The 17,736-nt window shown below is 40.1% G+C and overlaps 1 protein-coding gene across 3 annotated transcripts in view; it reads right to left on the bottom strand.

The window, feature by feature from the left end:
• Positions 1–17,736, bottom strand: part of MAST4 (microtubule associated serine/threonine kinase family member 4) — a 248,515-nt gene that overhangs the window by 193,343 nt on the left and 37,436 nt on the right. For all 3 annotated transcript variants that reach the window (XM_066616677.1, XM_066616679.1, XM_066616680.1), the window contains exon 2: positions 10,140–10,171. Coding sequence is in view for 1 of the 3 variants with exons in the window: in XM_066616680.1 (XP_066472777.1) it covers positions 10,140–10,171 (32 nt within the window). In the remaining 2 variants the exon portion in view is untranslated. The remainder of the gene's footprint in view (positions 1–10,139; positions 10,172–17,736) is intronic.

Genomic DNA, 17,736 nt, shown 5'->3' with positions numbered 1-17,736 from the left:
CCCTCGACATTGTGCCAGATACCTGATGCAGCCCTTCGGGCAAAAAGTTTAGAGACCCCTATGCTAGGGCAACCACTTCAGGCCAGCTCTGGTTATATCATTCTCACAATGATCTTTTATCTGTCAAAGATATTTTGTGAATTATAGTTTTCAGCAAATTAACACAGAGTTAATACAGAAAAGACAAATAAATTTTCATTTTAAGGAAAAATTAAGAACACATTGTATTAAAACATTAAAATAAAGATCAATTCAAAATAGAAAAGATGTAACAGGTTCACACAGAGATTATGATATATTTAACAAAAAACAGAAGTATAACTGAGTCAGTATTAAAACTGGAAAAGCAATATAATCAGAATACTTAAAATCATCATGTGCAACATGGGTACTATATAAAAAATGATCTTATTGGAAAATGAAATAGCTTCTGGCTTGAGGGTATTCTTACTCTACCAAAGGGTAATGTTCTGGGGCAGAAAGAAAATTAAGTGTCCATGAGTGAATTTATTAATGTCATTGCTGTCTGCTGCCCATTTTAAAAGCGATGAACTGGCCAATAAAACAGCAGAGAATTCTCAGCTCACAAAATTATCTATAACTATTTATGCTTGAGATGGTTTATAATAATTAAAAGACAGAAGAGATTAAGGCTACAACCCTATACACACTTACCTGGGAGTAATTCCCACTGAACTCAATGGGGTTTTTCTGAGTAGTTATTTATAGGATTGCGCTTAGTCTCCCATTATGATTCCAATAGGGTTTTATTGCGTTGTTTTTAAGTTTTTCAGTAAACTGCATGAGGTTTCTTGGTAAGAGCACTTTTTTCCTCTGGAATGCTGTCCTACAATTCCTTACAAATACATTGAATAAATGCATGAAAACTGCAATTATGCTCACTCGCTGAGTTACACATTTTAAGTCCTTCCTTTGTGTCTGTGAAACAACAGGTTGCTGAATTGTGCAAGAATGATCTTGTTGGCTGGCATTACAGATATGTTGCTTGGTGGCAGTGGATTTCTATGCACATGGAAGAGAATCTTTGTTCAATCTTTGGTCCCTGCTCCTCACTGCTGGTTCTGCCACCACATGGGTTTCATTCTTTGACCAGTGGGCTCTGCCCCTGGGTTCCAGAATAGAGTTTGGCACTCAAGGTGAGTCCTGGCTCTTGGTCAGTTGAGGACCACTATTCTAAAGATCAATCAAGCCACCCAATGCTACAGATGATACTAAAATTATATATGGCAGAGAAACATCCAATGGGCTGGAAGCCACTGATAACATCAAATCAGAGTAGCAGTGGTAGCCCAAGAGCGAAAGCAGAAACACCTGTTGGACTGGACAGAAGGCTCTACAAACATCTGCCCCCGGGATCTCCCATTGCCACTATCTGAATCAGCAAGAGTAACGACAACAGGAACAACCTTTTGTAATGGGGATTTCTGCTCTCAAGGCTTCCCTTTGCCACCACACCATTCAAGGTAACAGAGCAAGGCACTGATATAGTCAACAGCACTAAGTATTCTGAATCTACCAATGTGAGGACAGTAAGATCCATTTATCAATCTACTTAAGTTATTGTGAACTGCTTTGAAAATTGAAGAATGATATACAAGTATACAAGATGAGAAAGTTGATAAAAGGGAAGTGCAGTTAAAGAAGACAAGAATAACAACAAGTAGTAGCCTCCATATAAATATTTTGAGTGAAAATTAATACTTGGATTTTGGGAAACTCAAGGATTTCAGTCTTCAAAAGAGTTCTGAATATACAGGAGTCAAACTCATTGTATCAAATTCAATAATTTATAGGAATTTTTACCTACCAGACGCAACTAAACTCAGCATGAAGACAACGAATCCTCCATAATTAAGATTTCTTAGCGTAGTTCAATTTCTTCAGTATTAGGTGATCTTTCCATCTATAAAATATATTCTTCTGTCTAATCCTCCAGCTGTTCTTACTCTATTGTTCACCACTTCTGAATGCGTTAGTCAAACAATGAAAAGTTGAACATTTTAAAAATGCAGGATCAACAGGTCAGGGCAGAGGACAAAGACAAGAAGTACACAACAAGAAGTGGTCTGCCAGATATACAAAGAAACGGGAAAAGCATCATTGAAGTACCGCATGAAATAAGATTGGCAGGTGGTCCACTTTATTTCTTCTTGACTTCTTCCCGCTTGCTGTTTTCTGCCCAATTTTGTCAGGTTCATCTATTGAGTCTTGTTAGCAATTGCTGGAGACCTTTTAGCTGCAGGGTTTTGGTGGTTGCTTTTTTTTTTTTTAAACTAATGATACGCTTTTCCAGGAACACACACACACAGCACAAAAGGAAGAAATGAACTCAAAAAATGCAGAAGGTGCACTAAAAATCCACTGTGTTCTTTCCCTAGCTGCCCTTTTCAGTTTGATAGAAATTCCTGACATGTTGAATTCTCTAGGTAACATTTATTTTCTACAAAGAATCCAAATTTCATCAAAGAATCAGGAGCAATTTATTATTAGAGAATGTATTACAAGAGAGATAGAGGTTTGGTCACACTGGAATTCAGGCTACGAGATGATACTAGTGTTATAACAATAAACATTCCCATTATTAATTCAGATGTCTACATTATACACACAAAAAGTGGTATTACAGAAATAAGCAGGGCTGGTTATATCACCAAGCATCAGTATTGCACCAAGCGTGCATCAGTAAGGTTATTTTGTATTGAAACGCCATTTCAAGGCCTTCAAGCATTGCAAGATTGGAAGGAACACTATATCACACAAAATATTGCCAATATTAGAACTTTTGAAGTGACAAAAATCATTTCCAGTCAGACTGGTAACCCTAGACTGTGTCCCGTTCACAGTACAACTCTGCCCCCCTTCTTTTCACTTTTTCTGTACTATTACTGTTCACTCTTTCCACTCCCATTCTTCTCCCCATTATGTCTACACTTGTGTAAGTTCTACTCTTCATGTTCTCTCTTTCAATTAATTATTCTGTTCCATCTGTAACCCCCTTGCCCTCATTCATTTCACCCTCCCTCTCCTTTTCAGGAGTCTACAGCATAAATGTGTATCCGCACATAAGTTATAGTATGATTTTGCCCCCAATCTACCTTCAGCCATTATACATTCTGAAAAAAGCCCCAGACACATGCTACTGGATAAAAGTAGTGTCTAGCGTGAACTCCAACGCGAGCTATTCTTTACATAAACGTTCCTTATGAGATTAATTTTTATCACACAGAGTACAGTACTGGGCTAGAATGCAAAAAGCATGAAGGACCTAAGAGCCCGATACTTTTGTGTTCCAGGCACAACTAATTTGAAAAGAAAAAAGAAAAGAAAAAAAATAATTTCAAGGTTAATTGCCTTCCTTCCAATTTGACAGCCACTCAGGGATTTTGTTTATGGATCCCAGAGATGGAAGGACATATCACGAAAAAGGAGTTATATTGTCATTTGCTGTATTTGCCCATGCCTGGTCTGAGTTAGGGAAAACTGCAGTGGAACTGTTCTATAAACTCTGCAAACTCCAAACTTTTTCATGATTTATCTGCTAAAATTGACCTTAATGATATAGGAAGTACCCAGTTTAGATTTAGAAGCAGACTTGACTATCCAGCATAGAATTTGGCTTCAAAATACAAATACAAGTGTCACCCCGTATCTGCAGATCCTTTTACACCATGCAAGCTTATAGTGACATGCAGGCAGGTAGCAGGCAGAATGCTTGAAAAGACTAGATCAAATATTAACAGGAAGAAAACCTAATGGGCACCAGGGGGGGACAGAGAGATAGGATCCACCCATACCCACCATTTCTTTATCTGGGGAGAGGGCTGGAAAGATCCCTACCAATATGCGGGGATAGCTGTAACTGCAATATTTCCCCCTTTCCTGTAATACACACTTAGAAACAAAATACAGTCATTTCTCATTATCTGCTGGGATTAGCTTCCTGGAAAACTCAGTGGATACAGAATCAGCGGATACTGAATCACTGATCCTATGGCAGGTGGCATGTTTCTACAAGAGAAGGTTTCTAAAGTAAATCTACTCCTTCTGTCCTGGTCCAAACAAATTCCTTCACTTTGAAGGAAGGGGGAGGCTCCTTTCCAAAGGTGTGTGCATAGAACATGGCTTTGTGTGTGTGTGTGTGCAAGTGAGAGAGACAGACACATAATCATGATTTTCTACCTCTACTCTTTCTGCTGTGGAGCAACCTGTTTTTTAGAACTGTTTACTGGGGCAGGAGGGGCTCACATTGTACTTGCATATTCACATACTTTGGAAGGTAGGTGCACACTTGCTAGCACGCACTGAGAGTCACAAAAAACACAATGTAGATACCCTTAGAACAATGTGGAGAACCGGTGAACAATGTGGAAAACAACAGCCGCAAAGAGACCACAAATGGTTGCGAAGAGACCATGACTGGGGCAATGCAAGCTACACTTTTTGTTCTTGTGGACAAGTGAATCCATGGGAACAGAGTGAATGTAAAATGAGAATTGACTGTACATCTAGTCAACCACTCTGTCATCAGATATGACAAGGAGTACAAAAGCACCTTCCTCTATCTGTCCTTAGCATTTGGTAAGCAAGCATATACCACCTTTTTAACAAAGACAGCACTGGCCAGAACTTTCCTCTATTAATTTATAACAATTTTTAGTCTACCAGCCATCACCAAAGTTATTTTGTCAGTCCTGTGTCTCCATGCTCACTTTTTCAAAATCCTTTCTTAAAACCTACCTTTTCTGGGAAGACTTTGGCATCAAGCCTCGGTTTCCATTCCCTATATTAACTAAACTTAATTGAAACAATAGCACATACTTCCCCTGTTTAACCTTGCCTCTTCTTACTTCTCATGTGCTCATACCCAAATTGTAATTACCTCAGGGCAGAGATCTATGTGAAGCAACATGTTTATTGAGAGTGCAATAATAATACAAAATCAGTTTAATTGTGCGACATTGAGAAATATCTGAATGAATTCAAATAATGAAATACTTATTCTGGGGTTTCACTTTCTCACACATGATTGATTTGTATTAACTGACAAATGACTTCATAAACGGTTTTATCACAATCAACATTTGCTTCAGCTTTTAACTATAACTTATTTCTCTCTTTTTTTTTTTAAAGGACTAATAGTCCAATCCTAACCAACAGCACCGATGCAGTCCTGAGGTAAGAGAATAAACAAACGTTCCTTTACCTTACCTTGAGGAGGCCTACATGACTGCCTGCCCACCCCACCCACCCATCCAGAACGCAGCGTGCACCCTGTTGGCATGGCTGCATCAGCTCTGGAAAATTGGTTAGGATTAGGCAGTGAAACGTATTTAATTCCCTGTAAGGCACACTGCTGTGTAGCTGATCTCTAGAGAAGGGGCAACCCCTGTGTTACATGGCTGAGCATTCTGAAAACAACACTTTGCTGCATTGTCCTTTCTTGCATCATGTGAGTCTACTTGTGAATGTACATAGACCAACATGCCGGAGAAAGGGACCACTACTTCTATGCTAATTGCTATCCTCCAAGGATACACTGAGTAACTTAAAACCTGACAAAGAGGCCAATTCAACACTGTTATATCATCACTGTAATTCCAAATAGATCTGTTATGCTATTTGCAATTTACATGAAACACTTTTTCCCCCACTTGGACCCAAATCCAAAAGCAGATATCAGTCCTGTATAGCTGAACGCATAGCTGACAACAGAAAAATTCAGACATCTGCATAGAATGTTATACTGGCCCATTGTACTTGCATTGTTAGGTTGTAGCAGGATTCTGTTCTGTTTCCTACCTTTATCTCTTCTTCCCTAAGGTAATCCAATAATCCACACTCAAAATCACAGATAAAGAGACCAATTACAAACCCTTATCAACTTCTGGAAAACCTGTCAGAATGAGCCTTAAGCAAAAAGAAGCTTAACAATTCCTATTAAGTTGTAGATGTTTGGAATTTTCTGTTCAGCACCTCATCTGATGGTATCAGCCGCTTTTCTACCAACACATAATGAAGTTTATGATCATTATGTAGCAAACCTGCAACAGCCTGATTTTCCCATGTGTGAAAGCTGATTAAGATAAATAGAACAAAATGGTCCCATGCAAAAATTTCACAAATGACAGCTTGGCATATTTCATTAAAATGAGATTCAGAAAAGGATAAATAAGTTCAAAAATTTATTGAAAAATATGCTAGTAGAATCATATTCCAAAACCTTCTACCGTATTTCTAAAACAAGAAGCCTACTAGTCATATTTTCACATGGTATTTTTTACTCACAATGAAAGTTATTTCTTTGCAAAGTACAAAAGCTAACACATAACAAGAAGTATATCAAACCCAATTATTTAATGAATAAATTAACAGGCCGTTTTCCAAAGACAGAACTGTAAAAATGGGGGGTTTTAGTCACAGATTACTCATAACATCTCATTTCAAACGTTAAATGCAGCAACAGCTTTGGACTGCTGCTATTTATGATTTTTAAAAAATATAGGCGTGCCCCTGTATCTGCAAGGGTTCCATTCCACGGGAATCCCCCACAGATACCTTACTTCATGGATACGGAGGACACCAAGCTCCCCTCGCCCCAGAGGCTGTTCTGAACCTCAAAGAGGCCAAGTGCATTTGCCCACAGCTTCTGCAGGACTTAGAATGACTTTTACAAATGAAAAACATCACTTCTGGTTTGTCAGCAAAACCGGAAGCGACATTGTTCACTTGTAAAATTCATACAGAGCCGCGCAGTGGATGTGCATGGCCTCTGTGGGGCTCAGAACAGCCTCTGGAAGTGAGCTCAACTCCCTTCACCTCTGGAGAGGACATGGGGAGCTCCACGGATCTGCGGATAAGAGAAACCGCAGATACGGGATCTGCGGATACGGGGGCCTTCCTGTACACGTAGTTCTCAATATTTTTAGCCAAATGCACTCACTTTCCCAGTATCTGGGGTACATATACATACAAAATAATGCATGTTCTCATTTTTTTTAATTACTCCAAGAAACTGTGGGTAACAGAACTAAAGAGATTCCCACAACTATATGAGGAATCACAAAGAGAAAAGTTGTAATAGTATAATCACTATTATCTGCAAGATCAGTGCACACAAGCAGAAGCAATATATATTAGAGCTGAACCAGCAGCCATCTTTGTTTTGCTTTCATATTCATTGCTATTTTTTGACTGTCTATGTAAATAAGTTGTTTTGTTTATGCTGTTTTATTTCCATCTTTGATACTAGAAGTTAGTGCACAAAAGTCCCGAACAGCTATTCCTCAAGGCGCCAGGGAACTGGATAAAGGCTGAGCTCACAACTGCACAAGAGAGCTCAGAGAAATTCCTGAACTTTGAAGACAAAGGAACAGGGCAATCACTTAGCTTATCTGAACTCTCAAACTCAAAGAACCCTCCTGGACCAACTGAGCTAAAGTTTAAACAAAGCCCCCTATAAGCCTTTCCTCCAACTCATGTGACTAGTAACAGGTCACCCGAGCCCCACACCCAAATCTGCATAAACGTCTTTCAATCGGCCCCTCTAGAGCAGGGGTGTCCAAACTTTTTGGCAGGAGGGCCACATCATCTCTCTGACACTGTGTTGGGGGCCGAATTAATTTACATTTCAAATGTGAATAAATTTACATAAATGAATATATTAGAGATGCAACTTGTATGAATGAATGAAGGTCTTGCAAATAGCTCAAGGCCTAAAAAAGTCCTTGCACATAGCAAGGCTAGACTTTCCTTCACTGCCATTGCTGCATCACAGATGTGAAACAGCAAGCAGTGGAGGGAACACTTGTCCCACAGCTCATGCAAGAGGTCAAACAGTCATCTTCACGCTGAGATCAGTTGAGTCAGGCCAGCATGGGTTCCAGCAAGTCTTCGGCGGGCCAGATGCTCATTGGAGACTGGGGGCTCCCCGCGGGCCAGATTGTGAGTCCCTGAGGGCCGCAAGTGGTTTGGGCACCCCTGCTCTAGAGTGCTGGAGAGAAACAGCTTCCTATGAACATTCTCTCAGTCATCCCTCTAGCATGCAGGCTTCCTGCCAGCTTGTAAGTTTCATGCTTGTAGCATTCTGTTAAAGCAAAACACTTTCATCCTTGTTGCTACTGGAAGGAATAAAAACAAAGTTTGTGGATGTGGAGGGGCAGAGAGATAGGGTTCTCCGAGTCCACAGTTTCAATATCCACAATGGGGCCTGAAACACATCCCCCACAGAAACAGGACCCTGTATGTCCGCCACAAACATCAGGTTGCCTGTGAGAAGGATTCAAGGGAAACAAATCAGGGGTTGGTACTAATGATCAACTCTACTGCTGAACATTCAGTACAAAGTCCTGTTTCGTTTTTCTGCACCCATTAGTTCACAGCAAATACCTTGGAAAAGCCACTGCCAAAGCTACTATTATGAGAACATTTTGATAGCCACTGCTAGCACCTAAATTTACCTGGCATAGGGGGAATGAGAAATGGTATTAAATTTGATTTCATATTGGTGTACAGCATTTCACTAAGTCCAAATGCTTAGACAAATGGAATTATATATCTGGTTTCCATTTCGGAAACGACACTCACAAAATATGTAATTATATACATTTGGACAATTGAAGCTAGATATTGCAGAAATGGCAGGCAACTACAGCCAGAGTTTCCATAAAAGATAATCTATTCTGTTTAGCCATGGAAAAGGAACACAGAGTCCATCGGTGTAAAGCCCATTCCAGACAAAGTAACAATCATAGATCTTTTATTATCCACATTTTAGAAGCAATTGCTGCTACAATCAATTTCATCATAAATTTCAGGATTCTGAAACAAAAGGTATTCCTTTAGGTTCCATGAAGCTACAAGATTCAGAAATGAAGGAAAATTGTTTTCTTTAAGGGAAGCAAGCCCAAATGATTACGCAAAAAAGAAAAAGGTTTATCAAGTATGTTAGAGCCACTACATGGCAGTTTGACGCTTAGGAGGCTACAGTTTGGACATGCCTGGTTTCATATACAGAACTCCTTGCAACTCTAATTACAGAAATAAGCTTCAAAAAGATTCTCCTGCTACCACAATTCTTTCTTTACTTTTAAACACAGTTGCTGCACTGGAACAACTAGTAGCCAATTTCACAGCTTCCATAAATAGCATTCTACAAACAGGGTGAGGAGCTGTGTGAATCTGTGAAAGAGCAGACTCTCACTAAGCAAAACAGATCGTCTTGGCACCCCTTAGTTAAAAAGATCTACAGTTGCTCAATGAAGATTCCAATGTTAAGTCTTCCATCTAAAAACTAACATTTTAAAGTGTAATCAGGCTACTGAAAGTGAGGAGAGGCTGTTAAAAGAATATGCTCTGTTTGTAATTGAAACCCCCCCCCCCCATTTAATACAAGCCTTGGTCCAATTTTATTTAAGAGTCATGAAATCATAAGAACTGTGTTGATCAATTATTGTTATAGAACAGCTTTGGCCAGTATATCATCAAGTTTGCCTAAGGTTTCTTAGACAAAGGTAAATCTGACACAGACCAGATAAAAAGATCTGAAAATACAACAGCTTAAAATGCACTTAAACAAATGAAGTCAATGCACATAAAATCTACACAATGCAATTAACCACAAAGCAGCCACACATCTGAATATACTCATTAATTTTCTACACTAATAAAGATAAATTCTTGCAAGGCTCTAAACACAATCCATACCTTCCATTGTTCAATTACTGAAATCTAGCATAAGTTATTAAATGACACCTTTTGCCATTCAGACTAAACCCAAATGAGCTTCAGCAGTGCAGAAAAAATGCCAAATATTTACACAATTACTACATAAAAACTGTCACAAGGAACATTAAAAAAAATTCTTAGCCTTATTGATAACCTGAAAGTCTTTCACAATACCTCTTTTACTAAAGATCACTACATTGTACAAGCAGAAACATTCAGCAGAGACAAGGACCTAAGGGCATTGGTTTAAAATCTTTGTGAACATGATAAAGCTAATCAACTACCTACATTTAACCTTCGTTTCATCAGCCACTGAAAGCAAAGAAACATATTGAAGAACTGTCACAAAGCACACGCTGGAGAACACAAAGGAAAAAGAAACATCAGGTACTTACAAACTTCCCCTTCTTGGCAGGCTCAGCTCCTTCTGCAAAAGAAAAAAGAGGCCATTGTACAATGAATTCACAATGTGCCACAGAAATATTTTTCAATCAAGTAATCAGAAAGTATGAATGGTACAGCCATGTTTATTAATGTATTTATCTAAATTTATATTTATATACTGCTATATCTATATATTAGATTTATATACAGGTTGAGCCTACTTATCCATGGATTTTTGGTCCGCAGATTTGACTCAACAGGGGTCCTCCGGACTTCTGTTGAGCCACATTTAGCCCAACCTGAAGCCTCTGCAGGCAATTCTGAGCCTGTAAGGCCTGCACACAGTCTCCACAGGCCTCAGAAAGGTCTCCAGAAGTTCTCAAAGGGCATTTCTGGTTTTCAGCTAAAAACCAGAAGTGCCCTTCTAGGACCTCCGGGAGCCATTCTGAGACCTGTGGAGACTGTGTGCAGCCTCCATGGGCCTCAGAACAACTCCAGTCGTTCTGGTCTCATTCGGAGCTCAGTGGACCCAAAATTTGTGTGATTTGGTATCACAAGGAATTAGCTATCCGTGAGGAGTCCAGGAACAGAACCCTTGCAGAGGGTCCACCTGTACTGCTTTTCTGTCTGGACATTCAAGATTTACAACTTCAAAATACTAGAATATGAAAATTATAAGAGACAACATGGTTGATCATGCACAATGTGCATGATTGTAGCCTCTTTTCCTGTTTTCCACTCTCAGGACACAGAACACTGTCCCTGGGAAAGTAAGGGAAAGGCTGACCCAACTGTCCTCCCAGGACAGCACTCCACAGGGCAATGGTTCCCAAACTCTCAGGTAGAGTTTGGTCTGCTGAAAGTCCTTGCAGGGAAGCGGAGATGGCAGCAACAGGACTTCTGCAATTGTGCCACCACCTGGGACAATAGGGCTTTTTTTATACTTACAGGGGGCAGTGCTGGCCCTCCGGAGGATGCAGGGAGCCTGTGGCTCTCTCTATGGGCCTCCCTGCACCTCAGAGCTGCTGAATAATGTGAGCACCTTTGTACCCTTTTCTTCCTGGTGGCAGTGCAATCAAGGAGGTCCCCTCGCGCCGCTCCCTAAGGCAAGCAGCCACAGGCCTTCCCTAGGTGATCCGTTGCAATGCCCCAGTTTGGGAACCTCTACCATAGGGGATGAGGTTAAGAGCTCCCTCACTGCCAGGTGAAGGCAGAGGTAGCACCTGAGTGAATAAATACACTATAAAATTTCACTGCATATGCTGTGGCCAACAGAACCGTCACTCTGGCATGTATCATAACATGGACCTCAAATAACTTTATGCTGGTCCCACATACATGGCATTAAAAAATGACTGTAGTGAAATGTGATATGAATTACTGTTCAGAGAAGGATTTAATACAAGATTAAACCCTCAGAGCACTCTTCTTACAAAGAGGCATTTTATTTAGACAGCATATTACTTAGTTTCTACACAACTGTATTGTATATTGAATACAGCTGCTGTTGATGCTGGAGCAAGTTATCCTTGCTGAACTACTTTGAATTTAGAAATCTGAATAGTAGATACTGTATGTCATTTTAAACAATGACAAAAGTAATAAAGATACATTTAAAAGCTGTGGCAGTTTCTACAAAGCAAAATTTCACACCCAAATTATTACTACTCATAAGGATCTCATCTGGAGCCAACTACAGCAAATGCCCCTTCTTAAGTGTTATCTTTAAAATAAAGCATGTTAATTTCTTATTTCTTCTGTCATTGAGGTATAAGGGTGTAATTTATACATCCCACCATCACAGAATTCATGTTCTATATAACAAATTCTGTACATACATATAATATTTCTTAATCACTTTATTAGTATGGTTTGTTCTACAGTTAAGAAGACCCCATTTCTGTTATCTGTACTATCTTAGTGCAATTTAACCAAACTTGAGATTCACAAACTTCACCAACCCCTAGTGCGGTGTCAAACTCATTTCATATAGGGGGCTGAACAGCATTAATGGTGCCTGCTAAGGGACAGAAGTGACATCATTAAGAAGGAAGCAGTGTCATTAAATTGATGATGGCCCAAAATAAGTACTTTGTTCTCACACAGAAACTCATCAGCTAAAAACGAAAGAAGAGAAAATGTGCAAATCTTGATATTTTCAAGATATGAGAGAGCCCAAATATTATGCTAGGAGTGATCAATTATCAGGTGAGCCGCCCTTTCAGTAGCATTGCTTTTGCCACAATGTCACTACAGAGCTCAGCAACTGAGAGATGGTCTACAAAGTGACACCGGCAAAAGTGGTGCAGCTGAAAGGGCAGTCCCTGTAATAATTCGTTTTTTCCAGCACTTTGTCAACGTCTCCCTCTCTCAATTCTCTTGGTCTGTTCCTTACCCCGCAGGGTTCCTTGCCTTCTGAGGCCTCCTTCCGTCTTTCCCTCCAGAGCCCCTGCAGAAGCAGGACAGCTAAAAGGGTAGTATTGGGAGAGTCCAGTTATAATGGGGGCCAGATAAAGAGCTTCCAGGGTCAGCATCTAGCTTGCAGGTCTTATGTTTGACACCCCTGACCAAGATGGTGTGATATTCCATTTTTACCCAAAGAACTATTTACTACTTTATGATTAACATAAAAATTGCATTTCTAGAGAATATCACAGATCTAGCCAATTGAAAATTTACAACAGTTATGAGCCAGAGGCTCCCTGATAGGTTTATAGTCATTCTTCATACTCAGCATCCATTACAAGGCTGAATTAGTTGGAATTTTCATTTTTTGCTATAGCCGCTAGAAGATGTATCAACCTGCACTCATCTTTTCTAATCCTCTCTTGAAAACTATATAGTGGACGTTGCCTCATTTTGCACCAACAACTGTGTTTTGTAAAGATACCCTTCGTCCAGTACTTACTGCAAATGAGAATCCTTGAATGATGTGGAGGTCTAGAATTTTAAGAGTTAACCTTTAATTTACTATCTTCACAATTCCTAGTTTTATGGATTTCTATAAGGCTCTCTATCCATCTAGCCTTTTTTCTCTATCCTAAAAAAACCCAGAATTTTCATAAGCCCCTTTGGATAAGGAAAGTACTCCAACGATCTCATTGTTTTGGTTGCTCTTTTCTACACCTTATCCAGCTCTCTACTGAGATGGAGCAACCAGACCTTGCACACAGTATTCTGGGTTTGGCGGCAGCACGGATTAATACAATAGCATTATGATAATTTCTGATTTATTTTCAATTCCTTATAACAGGGCTCAAAGGTTATGTTTTCAGTTTTCTTTCCCATGGTAACTTTTGGGGCAATCAGTCATTTGTGTGTGAAGATAGGAATTTTTATCCTAATATGCATGACTTTGTACTTATTTAAATGGAACTTCATTTGCCAGTCTGTTACCTGGTTTGCAGTTCTACACAATACAGTTAGGATTTACCAATCTGAAAAATTTGATAATCAGCAAACTTGGCTTCCTTAAAATACTAATTACTCAGATAATATTTATTTTGCAGCAGCTGTGCCGATTCTCTCTTAACTTGTTCCAATGCTGAGCAACTGTAGCAAAGCAAAATGTTTTCCCCAAATTTATCTGAGCCAGATTCCCCTTCTACTGCAACTGCTTTAGATTTGCTTCCTTTTTATTGTCTAGAAAGGAGACTCTTCTTAATTATAACTTACACTATTATCCATTTCACATAAGAGACAGACTTTGGAAAGAAGGCTATTCTGCTTACTGTGTTACTGCTTAATTTTTTCACATTGTTCTAAAATTACATCCTTTATAATTATAATAATAATATATTTATTATATACAGTGTTGGCAACCTTCAGTCTCAAAAGACTATGGTAACGCGCTCTGAAAGGTGGTTCTGGAACAAAGTCTAGTGTGGCTGAAAAGGCCAATTCGGGAGTGACAATCCCTTCCACAACGGGAGCAAGTGCAGTCTGTCCCTGGTCTGTCTCCCTGGCTATGGGCCTTCTTTGCCTCTTTGCCTCAGACTGTTGGCCATGTGTCTCTTCAAACTGGGAAAGGCCATGCTGCACAGCCTGCCTCCAAGCAGGCCGCTCAGAAGTCAGGGTTTCCCACTTGTTGAGGTCCATCCCTAAGGCCTTCAGATCCCTCTTGCAGATGTCCTTGTATCACAGCTGTGGTCTACCTGTAGGGCGCTTTCCTTGCACGAGTTCTCCATAGAGGAGATCCTCTGGGATCCGGCCATCATCCATTCTCACCACATGACCGAGCCAATGCAGGCGCCTCTGTTTCAGCAGTACATACATGCTAGGGATTCCAGCACGTTCCAGGACTGTGTTGTTTGGAACTTCGTCCTGCCAGGTGATGCCGAGAATGCATCGGAGAATGCATAATTATAAATTATTAATTATTATTAATTATTATTATTATTATTATTATTATTATTTATTAATCTATTTTTGAAATAGATCTTCTGGTACACCAAGTTGTGGGTATCCTTCCAACATCTTCTGCCATAGATATACAGAATTAGTTGAGTTTCACCACCATTTTCCTCTTTTGTTTTCCTTCCACAACTTTATAGCCTAATATAAGAGTTATTTGACACCACTTATTTGACAGGTTAGGGACTGGAGAACTGTCAAAAAGTAGAAATGGTTGAAAAGTGGAACCCAGTCTTTTTTTTAGCTTGCAAATGCATTTTGGCCACCAAAGAGGTAAATAATGCACTATATATATATAGTTATTATATATAGCCATTTAGTTATTTGATTTTTCTCTGTAAACCGCTTTGTGAACTTTTAGTTGAAAAGCGGTATATAAATACTGTTAATAAATACTGTTAATATACACACACACACACACACACACACACACCTGCAAATGCATGCAAAAGTTGAACATCACACTACAACAGATACACGCCAGAAGAGCAGCAAGAAAGCACCACACAGCAAAGCGGGAGACTCAGTTCAAGATTAGGAACAGGTTCTGTGCAAAACGCATGCTCCTTGCTTGCCATGCCAACACAGACCACGTTTTACAGCCATGCAGCACCTGCTCCCACTCCTTTCCAAACTATACAGATTCCACCCGAGCCCCCTTCCAATCTATTCAGTACAAAGGCCGCATTACGTTCTTTGCTCCCCAAGTTATTTCACTGACCAGGCGCTCAACTCACCACCACCACACTTGTGTACACAATGTACTGATGGGCGCCTATCTCTTCCCAGTTTCCCTGAAGCCCACTTTATCTCCAGCCTTTCCTTAGCAGCCTGAAAAAGGCGAACGGAGATAGAGTGTGCAGTTTCAGATTTCAGGGGAGAGCGAAAGAAGTGAGGCACAGGATGTACGGAACCAATCAGTGTGCTGCCTAAAGAGAGGCACTTCTGAAACTTGGAACGGTTGGAAACACATGGAGATGACTGCCCCTCCCCTGAGGCTTCCAAGCAAGACTTTCCCTCCTACCTAGCTGCTTATCCACCTCTCCTGTCCTCCATACAAGTGGGTCCCCGTTTCATAAGGAGGCAGCAGATTAGCATAAAAACCAACAAAACTCTGATAGTGAAAAAGGGCACAAAATGATCTTTATAAATGTTTGTTTTGCGACTCTCAAACACTCAAAACAGTTTTTAGTATGTGAAATCTATTTCATATTTGCCAACATTTGCTAGATTTTGAATACTATGGATACACAGTCTTACCAAACCCTTTGATATTTTATAAACCCTTTGATGTTTTTATATTTTATATCATATATATGAAATATATATCAGTTGTTAGAACAAAGATGTTCACCTACAAAGTACGGATAAAAAGTGTGTATGCCCAGTATTATCATACAGGACCTTGCAATTCTTTCCATTACCAGTGAAAAAACATTGATCTGGACATCCCTATATGAAAGCAGAGATGTTATTGACTGAATGTGGCTAGGCCCTATTCCCAAGAATCGATAAAAACTAAAATGTTCATAAACTGCTAAAGAGAAAGCGAATATCATGGATATGAGGAGATGTTAGGAAAAATTATATATCTGCTTTCTTTCAGCTTTAGCAGCAATGCTGTCAAATATTCAGTGACACAATTTGAAAGTTTTTTATTTACATATATGCACACATACATATATAACACATACACGACAATGGCTGGTCTCCAAATACACCTTAGGTGTTTATTCCACCACATTCACTGAGACAGGGTAAGCTGGTTGTTCACAACTGATACACAGAATATCATGACTTATTTCTGAACAGAGTGCAATAAAGAGGCGAACATACATTTTTATAAGAACAATTTCTATCAGTGAGAATTTGCACTTTTTCCAACACCATGTAAGAAAGAAAAATTAAATAATAATGTTTATATAAGATAAACAATATAGTGTAATTGTACTTTTTAGTTAATCTATGCAAGTTTGTCAACTGCAGGGTCTAATTAATCAACATAAGAACATAAGAACATAAGAACAGCCCCACTGGATCAGGCCATAGGCCCATCTAGTCCAGCTTCCTGTATCTCACAGCGGCCCACCAAATGCCCCAGGGAGCACACCAGACAACAAGAGACCTCATCCTGGTGCTCTCCCCTACATCTGGCATTCTGACTTAACCCATTCCTAAAATCAGGAGGTTGCACATACACATCATGGCTTGTACCCCATAATGGATTTTTCCTCCAGAAACTCGTCCAATCCCCTTTTAAAGGCGTCTAGGCTAGACGCCAGCACCACATCCTGTGGCAAGGAGTTCCACAGACCGACCACGTGCTGAGTAAAGAAATATTTTCTTTTGTCTGTCCTAACCCGCCCAACACTCAATTTTAGTGGATGTCCCCTGGTTCTGATATTATGTGAGAGTGTAAAGAGCATCTCCCTATCCACTCTGTCCATCCCCTGCATAATTTTGTATGTCTCAATCATGTCCCCCCTCAAGCGTCTCTTTTCTAGGCTGAAGAGGCCCAAACGCCGTAGCCTTTCCTCATAAGGAAGGTGCCCCAGCCCCGTAATCATCTTAGTCGCTCTCTTTTGCACCTTTTCCATTTCCACTATGTCTTTTTTGAGATGCGGCGACCAGAACTGGACACAATACTCCAGGTGTGGCCTTACCATCGATTTGTACAACGGCATTATAATACTAACCGTTTTGTTCTCAATACCCTTCCTAATGATCCCAAGCATAGAATTGGCCTTCTTCACTGCCACCGCACATTGGGTCGACACTTTCATCGACCCGTCCACCACCACCCCAAGATCTCTCTCCTGATCTGTCACAGACAGCTCAGAACCCATCAGCCTATATCTAAAGTTTTGATTTTTTGCCCCAATGTGCATGACTTTACACTTACTGACATTGAAGCGCATCTGCCATTTTGCTGCCCATTCTGCCAGTCTGGAGAGATCCTTCTGGAGCTCCTCACAATCACTTCTGGTCTTCACCACTCGGAAAAGTTTGGTGTCGTCTGCAAACTTAGCCACTTCACTGCTCAACCCTGTCTCCAGGTCATTTATGAAGAGGTTGAAAAGCACCGGTCCCAGGACAGATCCTTGGGGCACACCGCTTTTCACCTCTCTCCATTGTGAAAATTGCCCATTGACACCCACTCTCTGCTTCCTGGCCTCCAACCAGTTCTCAATCCAC

Source organism: Tiliqua scincoides, chromosome 2, assembly GCF_035046505.1.
Source record: "Tiliqua scincoides isolate rTilSci1 chromosome 2, rTilSci1.hap2, whole genome shotgun sequence".
Taxonomy (NCBI): Eukaryota; Metazoa; Chordata; class Lepidosauria; order Squamata; family Scincidae; genus Tiliqua; species Tiliqua scincoides.
This window is presented reverse-complemented; position numbering and strand designations above follow the sequence as displayed.